An 18,039-nucleotide genomic window follows, 5' to 3' on the forward strand; every position below is an offset into this window, starting at 1 on the left:
TTACACACTAGACAACATACCCCTTCATTCTCTGGTACATACTGTAGGCTATACTGTAGTCCTCTCTGCTCTCCTCTCATCTAGTTACTTGACCCCTCAGGCCAGTCACCGACAGGGCTGTTAAGGCACAGTTACTGTCATCACTAATCATACATGTATGAAAAAGAAAGCACATATCTACAACCCTCATTATAGTTCACTCATGGGAACAAACACGGCAGACCAGCCAGTCCTGTCATAGACAGGATTTGAATGACCAGTTACCTAATGGAGAAAGACTAGTGAACTAGTGTAGGCTATTAGTGAGGCCTATATACAGTATATCACAAAAGTAAATATAATCACATTTTTGTAAATATTTGAGTATATCTTTTCATGTGACAACACTGTTGAAATGACACTTTGCTACAATGTAAAGTAGTGAGTGTACAGCTTGTATAACAGTGTAAATTTGCTGTCCCCTCAAAATAACTCAACACACATCCATTAATATCTAAACCGCTGGCAACAAAAGTGAGTACACCCCTAAGTGAAAATGTCCAAATTGTGCCCAAAGTGTCAATATTTTGTGTGGCCACCATCATTTTCTAGCACTGCCTTAACTCTCTTGGGCATGGAGTTCACCAGAGCTTCACAGGTTGCCACTGGAGTCCTCTTCCACTCCTCCATGACGACATCACGGAGCTGGTGGATGTTAGAGACCTTGCACTCCTCCACCTTCCGTCTGAGGATGCCCCACAGATGCTCAATAAGGTTTAGGTCTGGAGACATGCTTTGCCAGTCCATCACTGCTACTTAATATAATGTTTACCTACCCTACATTATTCATCTCATATGTATACGTATATACTGTACTCTATATCATCTACTGCATCTTTATGTAATACATGTATCACTGGCCACTTTAAACTATGCCACTTTGTTTACATACCCTACATTACTCATCTCACATGTATATACTGTACTCGATACCATCTACTGCATCTTGCCTATGCCGTTCTGTACCATCACTCATTCATATATCTTTATGTACATATTCTTTATCCCTTTACACTTGTGTGTATAAGGTTGCAGTTTTGGAATTGTTAATTAGATTACTCGTTGGTTATTACTGCATTGTCGGAACTAGAAGCACAAGCATTTCGCTACACTCGCATTAACATCTGCTAACCATGTGTATGTGACAAATAAATTTGATTTGATTTGATTTGACCTTTACCCTCAGCTTCTTTAGCAAGGCAGTGGTCGTCTTGGAGGTGTGTTTGGGGTCGTTATCATGTTGGAATACTGGCCCCTGCGGCCCAGTCTCCAAAGGGAGGGGATCATGCTCTGCTTCAGTATGCCACAGTACATGTTGGCATTCACGGTTCCCTCAATGAACTGTAGCTCCCCAGTGCCGGCAGCACTCATGCAGCCCCAGACCATGACACTCCCACCACCATGCTTGACTGTAGGCAAGACACACTTGTCTTTGTACTCCTCACCTGGTTGCTGCCACACACGCTTGACACCACCTGAACCAAATTGGTTTATCTTCCTTCTGGGATGACAGCCATGCCAATTTGACAGCCAATTTGATGCAGTGTACGGTGTATGGTCTGAGCACTGACAGGCTGACCCCCCACCCCTTCAACCTCTGCAGCAATTCTGGCAGCACTCATACGTCTATTTCCCAAAGACAACCTCTGGATATGACACTGAGCACGTGCACTCAACGTCTTTGGTCGACCATGGCGAGGCCTGTTCTGAGTGGAACCTGTCCAGTTAAACCGCTGTATGGTCTTGGCCACCGTGCTGCAGCTCAGTTTCAGGGTCTTGGCAATCTTCTTATAGCCCAGGCCATCTTTATGTAGAGCAACAATATTTTTTTTCAGATCCTCAGAGAGTTCTTTGCGATGATGTCCCATGTTGAACTTCCAGTGACCAGTCAGTATGAGGGAGTGTGAGAGTGATGACACCAAATTTAACACACCTGCTCCCCATTCACACCTGAGACCTTGTAACACTAACGAGTCACATGACACCGGGGAGGGAAAATGGCCAATTGGGCCCAATTTGGACATTTTCACTTAGGGGTGTACTCACTTTTGTTGCCAGTGGTTTAGACATTAATGGCTGTGTGTTGAGTTATTTTGAGGGGACAGCAAATGTACACTGTTATACAAGCTGTACACTCACTACTTTACATTGAAGCAAAGTGTCATTTCTTCAATGTTGTTACATGAAAAGATATACTCAAATATTTACAAAAATGTGAGGGGTGTACTCACTTTTGTGATATACTGTATATCACACAATATATTTATTGTATATAACTATAAACAATATATAATGTTATTTATTCATCTGTATCACCATTAAAACATCTCACTAATCAATGACATTTACTTGCACTTTCTTTTTCAACTTATGTTTCTCCGTTCTGCCTGGTGCCTGATGACATTGTAATTCTTTCATCTCCTATTGGATCATAATTCTTCCACTGGTGTGTTTTCATATCACCTACATCATCATACCCAGCAGTCACTCATTATTCTATGACGTTTTCTTTTTTATGTGTGAAATAACATCCATAACACCACAGCAAGCATTTTAACCATAAGGACTTTATTGCTAAAACATGTTTTTTGTTATAATGAAGAGATCCTATTCAACTTCTAATGCCATTCAAATATCGCCTAATACGTTTTATATATCCATTCAACAGATAAAATCAGCTAACTTTTGAATAGAAAATATCTAATTTTTCAGTCCTCCCGAGTCGGAATGTCACAGAATATACTGACTGTTTGCAGAATGCAGAGAAACAAGGTAACGAGAAGGATTCCATGATCTGATTAACAAGCTATGGCTTCTGCTCTGATGATCTTACTTCCTGGTGCATGTGCCAAATTCCAGTTCTCTGTTGACAATAACAACTGGCTTTGCCAGAGGGAGTCGATAGAAGTTTACCCCAACCACTTTACCCCTTTTTTTTCACCACCCATTTTTTATGTTAGGTTTGGAAGTAGGGTAATCTGATCCAAGATTTCTGATGAGAGGCAACTCCTACATTGAGCATGACCGAGACGGAGTAGGGGGAAGTTGCCCTAAGATGCTGATCTTGGGTCAGTTTTGCATTTGGGGGAGGGGAAGCGGATCCTAGATCTGTTCCTAGAGGAATCTTTGCCCTGGAGGGACAAAAACACCCAAAAGTCAAGTGACTCATCAGGTGATTTCTTTGAAACAGTAGTGAGGAGAGTTACAGTCTACCTATAGATGGCACTGTGGCATTGTTTATCCTTCACTGTAGCCTGTAGTTTGATCCCTTTTATGAATCTTATCAGGGACTTTCCATTCACAGACTTATTAACTAACTGAACTTGATTTGGTTATCCCCTCCACATACATACCAGAACACACTGTGGTAGTGTTAAACAATTCCAGAACACATTTTAATTGGGGAGAGAAAATTTGAAAATATGATCAAAGATGACTTGGTTGGACCTGTAGTTACTGTAGTTATGATCAACGAGTTTTCAGCTAGTATACACTGGCTCTGTTTAAAAGAAAATCAGCAGCCCATTGTGAGACAAAATCACTTTTAAAATGAAAATAATGTAAGCTAACAAGCAAAGAATGTTTCAACGTAAAGCATCCCACTCAGCAGTTTGATTATGTTAAACCATGATGCTTCAGTGTGTCGGCCATCTCAGGATTGAGGATAGACAGACACAAGATGGCTGCATACTGACGTGCTTACGGGAAAGGGTGTGGGACTTACCTCAACACTGTTTGACTCCACTTTCCATTGTATATAAAAGGTACTTACCATTGCAATTCAATGCTGTATTATTTTATTGCTGTGTTTTTCAATGTGATGATATAAAACCATTTCCTATCAAATGGAACTAGATCCAACACAATGTACGTCCTTCAATGGGTCACATAAAGTATGCCAAATAAACCTCCATAGACCTTACCCTGAGATAGCTCTATTGTGTCATCCTTCCAAACCACACACAGCCCATTGAGAATACTTTACACAGGCTATAGGCATAGGTTTTTCCTCTTTAGCATCAAAGCATGTTATTGATTTGAGTCAAGACCATTGTACGAACTAGGCCTACAGCAGTAGGTTGCTGCCAGACCTCCCTGTATGTAGGCCTAATATGCTTGCAGTATCTAGACTGGCTCGTCTTAAAATGATTTATTGTCAGTTTGTTGTCAATTGTCAGAGACACTGAGATTTTATTTTTCCATTATCCAAATACACCTGACATAATGTTTGCTAAAGAAGGACATGTCACATTTCAGAGGTGGGGAATTACAGTTGAAGTTGGAAATTTACACACACCTTAGCCAAATACATTTAAACTCAGTTTTTCACAAATCCTGACATTTAATCCTAGTAAAAATACCTGTCTTAGGTCAGTTAGGATCACCACTTCATTTTAAGAATATGAAATGTCAGAATAATAGTAGAGAGAATGATTTATTTCAGCTTTTATTTCTTTCATCACATTCCCAGTGGGTCAGAAGTATTTGGTAGCATTGTCTTTAAATTGTTTAACTTGGATTAAACGTTTCAGGTAGCCTTCAACAAGCTTCCCACAATAAATTGGGTGAATTTTGGCCCATTTCTCCTGACTGAGCTGGTGTAACTGAGTCAGGTTTGTAGGCCTCCTTGCTAGCACACACTTTTTCAGTTCTGCCTACACAGTTTCTATAGGATTGAGGTCAGGGCTTTGTGATGGCCACTCCAATACCTTGACTTTGTTGTCCTTTAGCCATTTTGCCACAACTTTGAAAGTATGCTTGGGGTCATTGTCCATTTGGAAGACCCATTTGCAACTAAGCTTTAACTTCCTGACTGGTGTCTTGAGATGTTGCTTCAATATATCCACATAATTTTCCTCCCTCATGATGCCATCTATTTTGTGAAGTGCACCAGTCCCTTCGCAGCAAAGCACCACCACAACATGATGCTGCCACCCCGTGCTTCACGAGTGGGATGCTGTTCTTCGACTTGCAAGCCTCCCCCTTTTTCCTCCAAACATAACGATGGTCATTATGGCCAAACAGTTCCATTTGTGTTTCATCAGACCAGAGGACATTTCTCCAAAAAGTACGATCTTTGTCCCCATGTGCAGTTGCAAACCGTACTCTGGCTTTTTTATGGCAGTTTTGAAGCAGTGGCTTCTTCCTTGCTGAGCGGCCTTTCAGGTTATGTCAATATAGGACTTGTTTTACTGTGGATATAGATACATTTGTACCTGGTTCCTCCAGCATCTTCACAAGGTCCTTTGCTGTTGTTCTGGGATTGATTTGCACTTTTTGCACCAAAGTACATTCATCTCTAAGAGACAGAACATGTCTCCTTTCAGCGGTATGACGGCTGCGTGGTCCCATGGTGTTTATACTTGCGTACTATTGTTTGTACAGATGAACGTGGTACCCTCAGGCATTTGGAAATTGCTCCCAAGGATGAACCAGACTTGTGGAGGTCTACACATTTTCTTCTGAGGTCTTGGCTGATTTGTTTAGATTTTTCCATGATGTCAAGCAAAGAGGCACTGTGTTTGAAGGTCGGCCTTGAAATACATCCACAGGTACACTTCCAATTGACTCAAATTATGTCAATTAGCCTATCAGAAGCTTCTAAAGCAATGACATAATTTTCTGGAATTCTCCATGCTGTTTAAAGGCACAGTCAACTTAGTGTATGTAAACTTCTGACCAACTGGAATTGTGATACAGTGAATTATAAGTGAAACAATCTGTCTGTAAACAATTGTTGGAAAAATGACTTGTGTCATGCACAAAGTAGATGTCCTAACCGACTTGCCAAAACTATAGTTTGTCAACAAGAAATTTGTGGAGTGGTTGAAAAATGAGTTTTAATGACTCCAACCTAAGTGTATGTCTGACTTCAACTGTACATCTACAATAACCTGTCAACGATCAAGCTGTCTTTGCATTTATAAGTCTAGTCATAAATAATACAGGGTCATTCTAACAAAGGGCTAGGACTTCTTACTGAGTCGATTAGGTGTGTTAGCAGTGATGCTGGTTGGGACCATGTTCTGTTTTTACATGATCTCAGTGTAACAGAGAGATACAGCACTAACAGAACAGAGATGAAGAAGAGCCTCAAGCTCTAGTGCTTTGACTAACTGACCATGAAAAACTGATCTGCATCACTCTCTAGAGACTACATTTCAAGAGGCAAGGGAGGTCAAGTTAAAAGTTCAATAGCCTCAATAGCTGTCCCTCAACCATTCGAGACCCCTTCCACAGTCCCCCCACCCAGGAAGAAAAAATAACAATAAAAAATACAATTATTTCCATTCCCCACCCCAAAGAACCCCCCAATGCTGTAATCAAGTGGTTGTACTCTTGGATTGAGCAGACCTTTCCGTACAATTCTGATAACTCCATGACATAACTCTACCATTCCAATTTACAATATCATTTAAGAACAAAATACCCTTTTCAAACATCTTTCCCATAAATACAGGTATTTTATCAACCAGCACATTTGAGTTCAGCCATAATATTTGTTGTAATATTTGTTCTATTTTTTTCAAGGGGATGAAATGTAAATTGTAGCCAGCTCTGAAATGCTTGTTTGAAAAATAGAGATATTTTGAAAAAAGTATCATTTTCAATTAATCGAAAATGAGATATGGCATAAAACAATGGATGAGCTTTTCTTAGTAATCTACTTGAGAACCATTTAGGGTTCAAATAAAAACTTTTGAATGAGTGAAGCTTTTAGAGAGAGGTTTAGTGCTTTTATATTTAATAATCTCAACCCACCCAATTCATATTCATCATATAGATAGGCTCGTTTTATTTTGTCTGGTTTAGCGTCCCAGATAAAGCAAAATATTTTTTGCTCATATGATTTGAAAAACAAATCATCAGGAGTAGGCAGCGCCATAAGTAAGTGAGTAAACTGACATATGGAGTTAATCAGGACAATTTTTCCATAATTAAACAGGCATTTACCTCTCCATGGTTGCAGGATCTTGTTTATTTTTACAAGTTTTCTATAGAAATTCATTGTGGAGAGCTTATTTATAGTTTTTGTGATATTTTTTGCTCGTGTTTCTTGGCCGAAGCAAGTCTCTTCTTCTTATTGGTGTCCTTAAGTAGTGGTTTCCTTGCAGCAATTCAACCATGAAGGCCTGATTCACACTGTCTCCTCTGAACAGTTGATGTTGAAATGTGCCTGTTACTTGAACTCTGTGGAGCATTTATTTGGGCTGCAATTTCTGAGACTGGTAACTCTAATGAACTTGTCCTCTGCAGCAGAGGTAACTCTGGGTCTTCCTTTCCTGTGGCGGTCCTCATAAGAGACAGTTTCATCATAGCACTTGATGGTTGTTGCGACTGCACTTGAAGAAACTTTCAAAGCTCTTTAAATGTTCATTATTGACTGACCTTCAATGTCTTAAAGTAATGATGGACTGTCATTTCTTAGCTTATTTGAGCTGTTGCCATAATATGGACTTGCCCCCCCCCCCCCCCCCCCCCCCCCCCCCCCCACCACACACACACACACACACCTTGCCACAACACAACTGGTTGGCTTAAACACATTAAGAAGGTAAGAAATTCCACAAATTAACTTTTAACAAGGCACACCTGTTAATTGAAATGCATTCCAGGTGACAACCTCATGAAGATGGTTGAGAGAATGCCAAGAATGTGCAAAGCTGTCATCAATGCAAAGGGTGGCTACTTTGAAGAACCTCAATTATAAAATATATTTTTGATTTGTTTAACACTTGTTTGGTTACTACATGATTCCATATGTCTTATTTCATAGTGTTGATGTCTTCACTATTATTCTACAATGTAAAAACTAGTAAAAATAAAGAAAAAGCCTTGAATGAGTAGGCGTTCTAAACTTTTGACCGGTAGTGTACATTATCTTGAGTTGCAGTAAACCATCAAAGTTAATCGTAAAAATATATAGACCCCCAGCCCTAATGAGAGCACTATTTTTGGCTGAATGGTTTACTGACAACACACAACTTACTTTCAGTTTCGTAAGTGAACCTTTGCTGCTCAGTTCCGACCGGATTCTATTGATGCTTGAGCTGGCTAAATTATCATTGGCTCAAAAAACGACATTCAAGCGCACTATAAATTGATGCGAAAAAAAACGTCACCACAGTCGTTCCATACTACTGAAGTGGGTAACGCAGTTAGAGAGAATCTGAATATAATACCTATTGGAGATAACATACTTCGTCAACATGAAGGGTATTATCTTGCTGGTGCTGGGAATAGGCCTTCTTCATACAGCATCTGCTGGTCAGTATAAAGTTATTTTAGATTTTACATAAATATATTTCGTTTATGTAGGTAATTTATTTAAGGCCTATCGTTATGCTGACATTAATTATACTGGATTTTAGCAATGAAGTCTTGTATATATTTCCTCAGAGCCAGATGAACTCGTAGATATCATTTTTATGTTTGCATGCAGTTTGAAGGACGTTGCTAACTAGCGTTAGTTAGCGCAATGAGTGGAAGTCTATGGCTACAGATAGTCATTGCGCTAACTAACGTTAGTTAGCTTGCAAAACTACCTTCATTCTAACTTCATTCGTACTGGATGCAGATACATACTACAGCCTAAGTCTACGTTCTTTATTCCGATACAAAAAAATATGATTGATGGATTTATGCAATATGGTAATTATAAATAAAATAAAATGTAGATCTGTAGGAGTTTTGGATATTCAAAATCACTTTTGGGGCTTCCACCAAAATTGATTATTTTTTTGAACCTTTTATTTAAAAGTTAGTCAAGTTAGTCAAGAACAAAACTCATATTTAAAATGACGACATACCCCGGCAAAACCCTCCCCTAAGGAAGCTGGGATAATTGTTCTCCGGCCAATTGTGATACAAGCGGGGTTCGAACCATGCTCTGTAGTGACCACTACTTGCACTGAGATGCAGTGCCTTATGCCGCTGCGCCACTCGAGCTTCTATGTTGAATAGTGTTGAATTTATGGGAATGGAAAAACCTGAAGATTTGATGTCCATTAAGTTACGTGACTCCCCCTGTCCTGCCAAGTAATACCTTGATATGATTGTTCCCTCACCTAACTGACCAGATGATAGTGGGTTGGTACTAGATAAAGTGTTCACCTGAATGTAATAAGCGTATGAGGGGTGCAATCACGGCCCGGGAATGTTTACTATATTTTTAAGTTACAGTATGTTCAGTTTCAGTTCCAATATTTTTGTGATGAAGGTGAAGATGTAGGATATTATGAAAGTACATCAATTTGGCCTGCAAGGAAAATAAGTTTGGTATGTTATTTTGCAGTAACATCCTCAAGGTGGCAGTATAATACCAGAAATAAAGTTACTCTGCTGTCTCTTACAGAAGCAAGCGTCCCTTTGCCTCTCAAATCAAATTTGTCACATGCGCCGAATTCAACAGTTGTCGACTTTAGCGTGAAATGCTTATTAAGAGCCCTTTCCCAACGATGCAGAGTTAGATTAAAATAATAATACAAGTTAGATATGAACATTTTAAATAAAACACAAGAGGAATGAAATACACAAGAATGAGTACCAGGGAGTACCAGTACCATGTCGATGTACAGAGAGAGGTACGAGGTAGTTGAGGTAGATATGTACATATAGGCAGGGTAACGTGACTAGGCATCAGGATAGATAAAATATATATATATTTATATTTAAATAGTAGCGTTGGCATATATGATGAACATGAAAGTGGGTGGTTGTGTGTTGGCAGGTAGACAAGTGGTTAGAGCTATGGGCCATGAGCCCTAAGGTTGGTGGCTCAAATCCCTGAGCTGAGACAGTAAAAATATTTCATTATTTTCTTGAACAAGACAGTTAACCCACTGTTCCTAGGACATCGTTGTAAATAAGAATTTGTTCTTAACTGACTTGCCTAGTAAAATGTAATTGGTCAGACCTGGGCAGAAAATTGTTTTATTTTGTAGTTTATTTGAAAACTTTTAAAATACTCAAGGTTGTCAACTATACTTTATATAGTTTCAACTAAAAGTCAACTATTTTCATAGATATTCAGATACATGTCTCAGGGAAAAAAAACTAATTTGATAGTATTTTGAATACCTATCAGAAAACTATTTGAATATATGCAAGTTATTTGAAAGAAATATATATATTTATTTGATGGCTGTGTGTGTGTGTGTGTGTGTGTGTGTGTGTGTGTGTGTGTGTGTGTGTGTGTGTGTGTGTGTGTGTGTGTGTGTGTGTGTGTGTGTGTGTGTGTGTGTGTGTGTGTGTGGCGTCAGTATGTCTGTGTGTTATGTGTGTGCATAAGTAATGTATGTGCGTGTGTGTTGGTTTGTGTGAGCGTGTGTGGGTGGGTAGAGACTTGTGAGTGTGCATAGAGTCAGTGCAAGATAGGGTCAATGCAGATAGTCCGGGTAAGGATTTGAAGCTCTCTCGGAGCCTGTTGGTCAGAGAACCGATGATCCTGTACTGCTTGCTGGTCTGTAGCGGAGAGAACATTCTATGGCTTAGGTGGCTGAAGTCTTTTCGGGCCATCCACTGACATCGCCTGATATAGAGGTCCTGGATGGCAGGGAGTTTGGCCCCTGTGATGTACTGAGACACGGGACGATAGTAATTTAAGGTTCCTTGGAGTTTCTGGAGAACAGGGATAATGGTGGTCAGCTTGAAACATGTTGGGATTACAGACTGGGACAAGGAGAAGTTGAAAATGTCTGCGAAGACCCTTGCCAGTTAGTCTGCGCATGCTCTGAGAATGTGCCCTGGTATTCCGTCTGGCCCAGCAGTCTTCAATCAAACAATCAAATGTATTTATATAGCCCTTCTTACATCAGCTGATGTCACAATGTGCTGTACAGAAACCCAGCCTAAAACCGCAAACATCAAGCAATGCAGGTGTAGAACTACGGTGGCTAGGAAAAACTCTCTAGAAAGGCCAGAACCTAGGAAGAAACCTAGAGAGGAACCAGGCTATGAGGGGTGGCCAGTCCTCTTCCGGGTGAAGATTATAACAGAACATGGCCAAGATGTTCAAATGTTCATAGATGACCAGCAGGGTCAAATAATAATAATCACAGTGGTTGTCGAGGGTGCAACAGGAGTAAATGTCAGTTGGCTTTTCATAGCCGATCATTGAGAGTATCTCTACCATCCTGCTGTCTCTAGAGAGTTGAAACAGCAGGTCTGGGACAAGGTAGCACGTCCGGTGAACAGGTCAGGGTTCCATAGCCAAAGACAAAACAGTTGAAACTGGAGCAGCAGCACGGCCAGGTGGACTGGGGACAGCAAAGTCATCAGGCCAGGTAGTCCTGAGGCATGGTCCTCCGAGAGAGAGAGAGAGAGAGAGAAAGAAAGAAAGAAAGAGAGAATTAGAGAGAGAACATACTTAAAATCACACAGGACACCTTGCGAGTGTTAACCTGTTTAAAAGTCTTAATCACATCGTCCTATAGCTTGCTCAGTGACAACAGTGGGGTGCTACTGACATAATCAGAAAGAGGCTAAACAGTCAATTCTGCCAGCTTTGAGAAACAGAATTGACCATTTACCTTCCTCTCTGAATATGATGTCAGTGTCACCCCACAGTACTGTGACCACTGATAGGTATTTCCCCTGGACTACAAAAATCAAGAAAATGTTAATGTGTTTTTGCAGTTTTCTCCCTTTAATTAAATATAATCCGCTAATAGTCTATCATAGAAGTCTATTGTGATGCCGTATTACATTTAGCTGAGTCTGCACTGAATCAAATAGTATAGATCACTTGGTAGTTCCTATCAGGGGATGAATACAGTATAAGGTTGAATGTAAAGGTGCTAAAAAGTAGTGCCATCTTATCTATTAGTCTTACAGTGATAGTGGTCTTGGGCCTGAGTTATTATCAGTGTAAGTCTGACACGTTCGTTCCGAACATGAACACACATACTGTACATTTGGAAGGGATACCGTGCTTTCACTTGAGTATATCACAGGTAATGAATCCACAGAAATATCTGCTGTGAATGTCACATTGTTCCATTTCAGAATACTTTTCTTAATGTTCAGTGTCTCCATCTATATATCAGACACTGATTCCAGATAATTATCTTGATAAAACGTTGTTGTCTGATACACAGCACGTGTAATATCTTGGTGTTACATGGTGTCTTAGCAACTTTCCTTTTAAAAATGTCATCCTGCAGTATAACAAAAACACCTATTTTGGTAAAAAAGTAAAAGTGTTCAAAGTAATATGTAATAAACAACCAGTTTATTTAACAGTAGTGTGGAGGACACTAAAATCGTGAATATAGAGAAAATGTCAACCTCAGTTTTGCGTATATGGCTTTGAAAAATGATTGTCTGTTCAGAATTCAACATTAACATTGTCTTTCTTTCCTCTAGTGACTCACTCCCTGAAGTATTTCTACACCGCATCTTCTGAAGTTCCCAACTTCCCAGAGTTCGTGGTTGTGGGGATGGTGGATGGTGTTCAGATGGTTCACTATGACAGCAACAGCCAAAGAATGGTGCCCAGACAGGACTGGATGAACAAGGCAGCAGAAACACTGCCACAGTACTGGGAGAGTCAGACAGGGATTCTCAAGGGTACCCAGCAGACTTACAAAGCCAGCATCGATATTGTAAAGCAGCGTTTTAACCAAAGTGGAGGTAAATCCTTCATCTTTACTTCATCTGATCAGTTGCGCTTGTGTTTGTGCTTATAAACTATCAAAACGGGCACTTCCTTATTCTAGGAGACAAGAATTACACAGGATTAGAGAAGTGATCGCTAAAGTTACAGATCTAGAATATCAGGGATGTACAGATCCGCTCCTCCCGTCCTGTTTCTGTTTTCTCCACACACTTACCACACAGCATCATTTGCTGATATCAGTATTTCAAAGCATCTAGCATGGTCTCCTTTGTTTCTCTGTTTATGTTTACTGTATGTATGGTCCCAATTCTTTCTCCTGGACACCAGCACAGCATTCATTTTATTACTACTGTGTACTGTTTTAAGTGTGTGAGGTACAGAGGACAATGACCATACCACTACTGTAAATGGCATCGAACTATAAGCATGCCATCTTTATGCTTGTATGGCATTGGTAAGGTCACTCTCCAATCACCTGAGTGGCAGGTTGGTGAATGTCAGATCTCAATGTGATTTCTCTTTGAGATACTTGTGTAGGTTTAATTTGTCAGTCATTACTTCAGCGAGTCCCTCTAGTCTGATCTGTGGGGCTTCATGCTGTGTATGTACTGTGTGTGTGTGTGTGTGTGTGTGTGTGTGTTATCCACACTACCCAGCTGTGTGCTCCCAGTCGGTGTCCCCCACAGTATAGCTGTAGTCTCCTCAGCCTCCCTGAGTGTCTCTCTGATCTGATGGGACTGTAGAGCTGTAGTCTCCTCAGCCTCCCTGAGTGTCTCTCTGATCTGATGGGACTGTAGAGCTGTAGTCTCCTCAGCCTCCCTGAGTGACTCTCTGATCTGATGGGACAGTAGAGAGAAGCAGAGGAGCAGAACATGGTGATGATGATGGTGATAGTGATGATGATGGTGATAGTGATGATGATAGTGGTGATGTGTGTTTAGTCTTCTCTGCTCTAATGGGCCAAAGCTCCCAGTGACTCCCTGTGGACTCTGCTGCTGGAGCTGATCAGGCCTCTCACAGGAAGTAACTCTACTAGGGCTGACCCCATTTAGTCAACTGGTTGATTGTTTGGTCGCTAGGCTGTTGGTCGACTGAGATTTCTTTAGTGGAACAGTTGCAAATTGTTAGTTTTTTTGCACGGTGCACACGCCACCTATCTGATTGGCTCCTGTCTCAGTAGACTAATCCATTAAGGTGACGATGGCACCGTCCTTCAAAGACATGCTACTGAAATTGGATCTGTTTCTATTATATAAGAATAACGGTGCAACACTAATAAAAATGATATTATTTTATATCAAATGCGCTTTCACCCACGTTGGTAGTTGTCGCTGTCCGCGGTTCTTAAAGATGATCTACAATGCGCCATTGAATTGGCGCCTTTCCCTATATGTTGCTAAGTGCATAATAGCTAAGTTAACCAGCGTATTGGTGTTGAGAACAATGTGGCGGAGGCAGCATAGAAGTGAGGAGACGAGGAAACAGCCCTTGCCTTAATTGTGAAAGAAAGGTGAGGAGAGAGGAAACTCAACTTAATTAGGTCTGTAATCAACAGCCCAACTGTTAAACGTTCCTGGCTTTGTAAATCATCCATATATATCTCCAGAAATAAGACAGATCCTGCTTGTGTTGCCTGGTTGAGTGTTTAATAGCCTACTGATTCCAAGCGTCGTGCAACTGCAACATGTCGGATAAAACGGTTTCACAAATGCGGATGTTTTTAATATTTGCTACGCTGTAATAAAGGCATTACTATTTTTTTTTTCGTTAGAAAAGACTGGTATTACTTATAGTTGATTTAGTGTTGTTTACTCTGTTTAAAACGGGCAGAAAAATGATATTGTAATCTAACAGCATCTGTTTTGTCACACAATATGCACGCAGCTCTCACGCCTATACCCTCCTTTATCTTGATCTCCTTCTCACTGTTATTATCAAAGTTATTATTGTGATCATCATTATAATAATAAGTAATGAAGTTATCATTAGTAGGCTTCGTAGAGTAGTAGCCCTGTATAACCAGCATTGAGCTGGAGGCCTAAGAGCGCGTCCTGTTAATACCGTAACTTACTTACTGGCCAGTATTTCAATATATAGACTACTGTATCAATCGATCAATCATTCGTTCATGTCATCACACAGACCAGTCATTCATGTCATCACACAGACCAGTCATTCATGTCATCACACAGACCAGTCATTCATGTCATCACACAGACCAGTCATTCATGCGTTGAATTACAATAAATAAACCGCAATCCATGAATGCATGCAGCTGTTTTTGGTCTTTGCTATTGTGTTGATTCCCTATGAACAGGCCCTGACACAGGAGAGAGCTGTACAAAACACATCCACAAGAATCAGCTTCCCAAATGTTACTCTTTTAGGGTAAAGTTCCCATTTATTGCGCATATCAATATAAGTAGCTCTAATACATGTTCCTGTAGAAAAGGTGCAGAGAGATGCTTCTATCAGCTGTGTCTGTGATAGTCACAACTGTATGTCCTATTTTCTCTCCTGTACCCTTCCTGGTCACTTGTCCTAGCTATATACACACACAAACACGTGACCAGTGACCCATGACCCCAACATATAGTCAGTCCCCTCTAGTGTCCAAAACAGGTTAAAATAACCCTTGACAGACAACATACACACAACACATAAACAGGACAAAACGGCTCCTTAATGTTCTCTGACTTAAGCAAGAAACAATTATACAAATGCAAAAAAAGGAGCCAACAATGTTTGTGTTTGTGTCTTCATGGAGGGATGATCTGCAGGACCAGAGGTTGCTAGCACTTAGCCCCATCTCAGCCTATAACAAGTACAGCTCTAGTCGCTTAGCCCCATCTCAGCCTATAACAAGGTCAGCTCTGTAGTCTCTTAGCCCCATCTCAGCCTATAACAAGGTCAGCTCTGTAGTCACTTAGCCCCATCTCAGCCTATAACAAGGTCAGCTCTGTAGTCACTTAGCCCCATCTCAGCCTATAACAAGGTCAGCTCTGTAGTCACTTAGCCCCATCTCAGCCTATAACAAGGTCAGCTCTGTAGTCGCTTAGCCCCATCTCAGCCTATAGCCCCATCTCAGCCTATAACAAGGTCAGCTCTGTAGTCGCTTAGCCCCATCTCAGCCTATAACAAGGTCAGCTCTGTAGTCGCTTAGCCCCATCTCAGCCTATAACAAGGTCAGCTCTGTAGTATCTTAGCCCCATCTCAGCCTATAACAAGGTCAGCTCTGTAGTCTCTTAGCCCCATCTCAGCCTATAACAAGTACAGCTCTGTAGTATCTTAGCCCCATCTCAGCCTCTAACAAGTACAGCTCTGTAGTCTCTTAGCCCCATCTCAACCTATAACAAGTACAGCTCTGTAGTCTCTTAGCCCCATCTCAGCCTATAACAAGGTCAGCTCTGTAGTCTCTTAGCCCCATCTCAGCCTATAACAAGTACAGCTCTGTAGTCTCTTAGCCCCATCTCAGCCTCTAACAAGTACAGCTCTGTAGTCTCTTAGCCCCATCTCAGCCTATAACAAGTACAGCTCTGTAGTCTCTTAGCCCCATCTCAGCCTATAACAAGTACAGCTCTGTAGTCTCTTAGCCCCATCTCAGCCTATAACAAGGTCAGCTCTGTAGTCTCTTAGCCCCATCTCAGCCTATAACAAGGTCAGCTCTGTAGTCTCTTAGCCCCATCTCAGCCTATAACAAGTACAGCTCTGTAGTCTCTTAGCCCCATCTCAGCCTCTAACAAGTACAGCTCTGTAGTCTCTTAGCCCCATCTCAGCCTATAACAAGTACAGCTCTGTAGTCTCTTAGCCCCATCTCAGCCTATAACAAGTACAGCTCTGTAGTCTCTTAGCCCCATCTCAGCCTATAACAAGGTCAGCTCTGTAGTCTCTTAGCCCCATCTCAGCCTATAACAAGGTCAGCTCTGTAGTCTCTTAGCCCCATCTCAGCCTATAACAAGGTCAGCTCTGTAGTCGCTTAGCCCCATCTCAGCCTATAACAAGGTCAGCTCTGTAGTCACTTAGCCCCATCTCAGCCTATAACAAGGTCAGCTCTGTAGTCTCTTAGCCCCATCTCAGCCTATAACAAGTACAGCTCTGTAGTCTCTTAGCCCCATCTCAGCCTATAACAAGGTCAGCTCTGTAGTCTCTTAGCCCCATCTCAGCCTATAACAAGGTCAGCTCTGTAGTCTCTTAGCCCCATCTCAGCCTCTAACAAGGTCAGCTCTGTAGTCTCTTAGCCCCATCTCAGCCTATAACAAGGTCAGCTCTGTAGTCTCTTAGCCCCATCTCAGCCTCTAACAAGGTCAGCTCTGTAGTCTCTTAGCCCCATCTCAGCCTCTAACAAGGTCAGCTCTGTAGTCTCTTAGCCCCATCTCAGCCTCTAACAAGTACAGCTCTGAAGTCGTCCAAGGCAGCATCCTGTAGCACGGAGCGTGTCGTTCCTGCGTGTCTCATGTAGATGGGGTGGGCAGTAACAGCAGGGCAGCCAATCTTTCCCGGGTTGTCACCACCTTCTCCTAAGGGACCGCCGGAGACCCACACCAATCGGGTCCCAGCGGTGTGGGGTCCATCTCCACCACTGTCGTCATCAGCGGGGGCAATGGCCCGTGGAGCATCGCTGCCAATCAGCAACTCCACGCCGGCCCCAATACGACCCTGCTGTACATAGTCAGACGGCCCCTGTTTCACACAGCCCACAATTTTGAGTCTTTTTTTCATTATACATCTGTCAATATCTTAAATGTTCTGCGGATATCTTCAGTAAACATCTTCTCAGAGCAGTTGTTCTGGGAGAGAACGTTGTTCTCCACGTCCTTTACAGTCCGTCTTCATCTCACGCAGCCCATTCAGCAGAATGTTTATGCAACGTTCAGTGTTAAGATAATACAGAGCCCAATACTCTGTTCTAATGTTCAGAAATGAAGCGTTGACATATCGGATAGCATTTCCCTATGAAACACTGGCTCCACTTCCTATTCCACAACGCTACAATTGACAAAACAGGGTTCAACTCGCACCGCGCGGCACAAGAGTGAAGCGCACGTACCAACGTCCTTTTGGTGAGCGACGGCGCGGAGGATTTTGGCTCCTGGATTCTTCTCGTTTCTCCGGGAAATGTTTGCCACGACCCTTGTTGGTTGTCGTAGGCACAGCAGGAGTGATTCCAATAATCTGACGTGCTGCATGCAAAGATCCATTAGTCCAGTTTACAACGAGAGTTAAGTTCTTACTGTTGTAGTGGCGATTCCCTATGATCAGCCTCTGACACAGGAGAGAGCTGTACACAACGCGTCCACGAGAATCAGCTTTCCCAAACGTTACTCTTTTAGGGTGAAGTTCCTATTTATTGCTCATATCTAATATAAGTAGCTCTAAAACAT

The 18,039-nt window shown here is 41.6% G+C and overlaps 1 protein-coding gene across 1 annotated transcript in view; it reads left to right on the plus strand.

Annotated features, from left to right (window-relative positions):
• The first annotated feature begins 8,145 nt into the window (after positions 1-8,145).
• LOC110496224 (H-2 class I histocompatibility antigen, Q9 alpha chain) overlaps positions 8,146-18,039 on the plus strand; it is a 35,523-nt gene continuing 25,629 nt past the window's right edge. The window contains exons 1-2 of the mRNA XM_036952781.1: positions 8,146-8,307; positions 12,406-12,672. Coding sequence (XP_036808676.1) covers positions 8,250-8,307; positions 12,406-12,672 — 325 coding nt within the window. The 5' untranslated portion in view covers positions 8,146-8,249. The remainder of the gene's footprint in view (positions 8,308-12,405; positions 12,673-18,039) is intronic.

The sequence above is a fragment of the Oncorhynchus mykiss genome, chromosome 18, assembly GCF_013265735.2.
Source record: "Oncorhynchus mykiss isolate Arlee chromosome 18, USDA_OmykA_1.1, whole genome shotgun sequence".
In the NCBI taxonomy this organism is placed as follows: domain Eukaryota; kingdom Metazoa; phylum Chordata; class Actinopteri; order Salmoniformes; family Salmonidae; genus Oncorhynchus; species Oncorhynchus mykiss.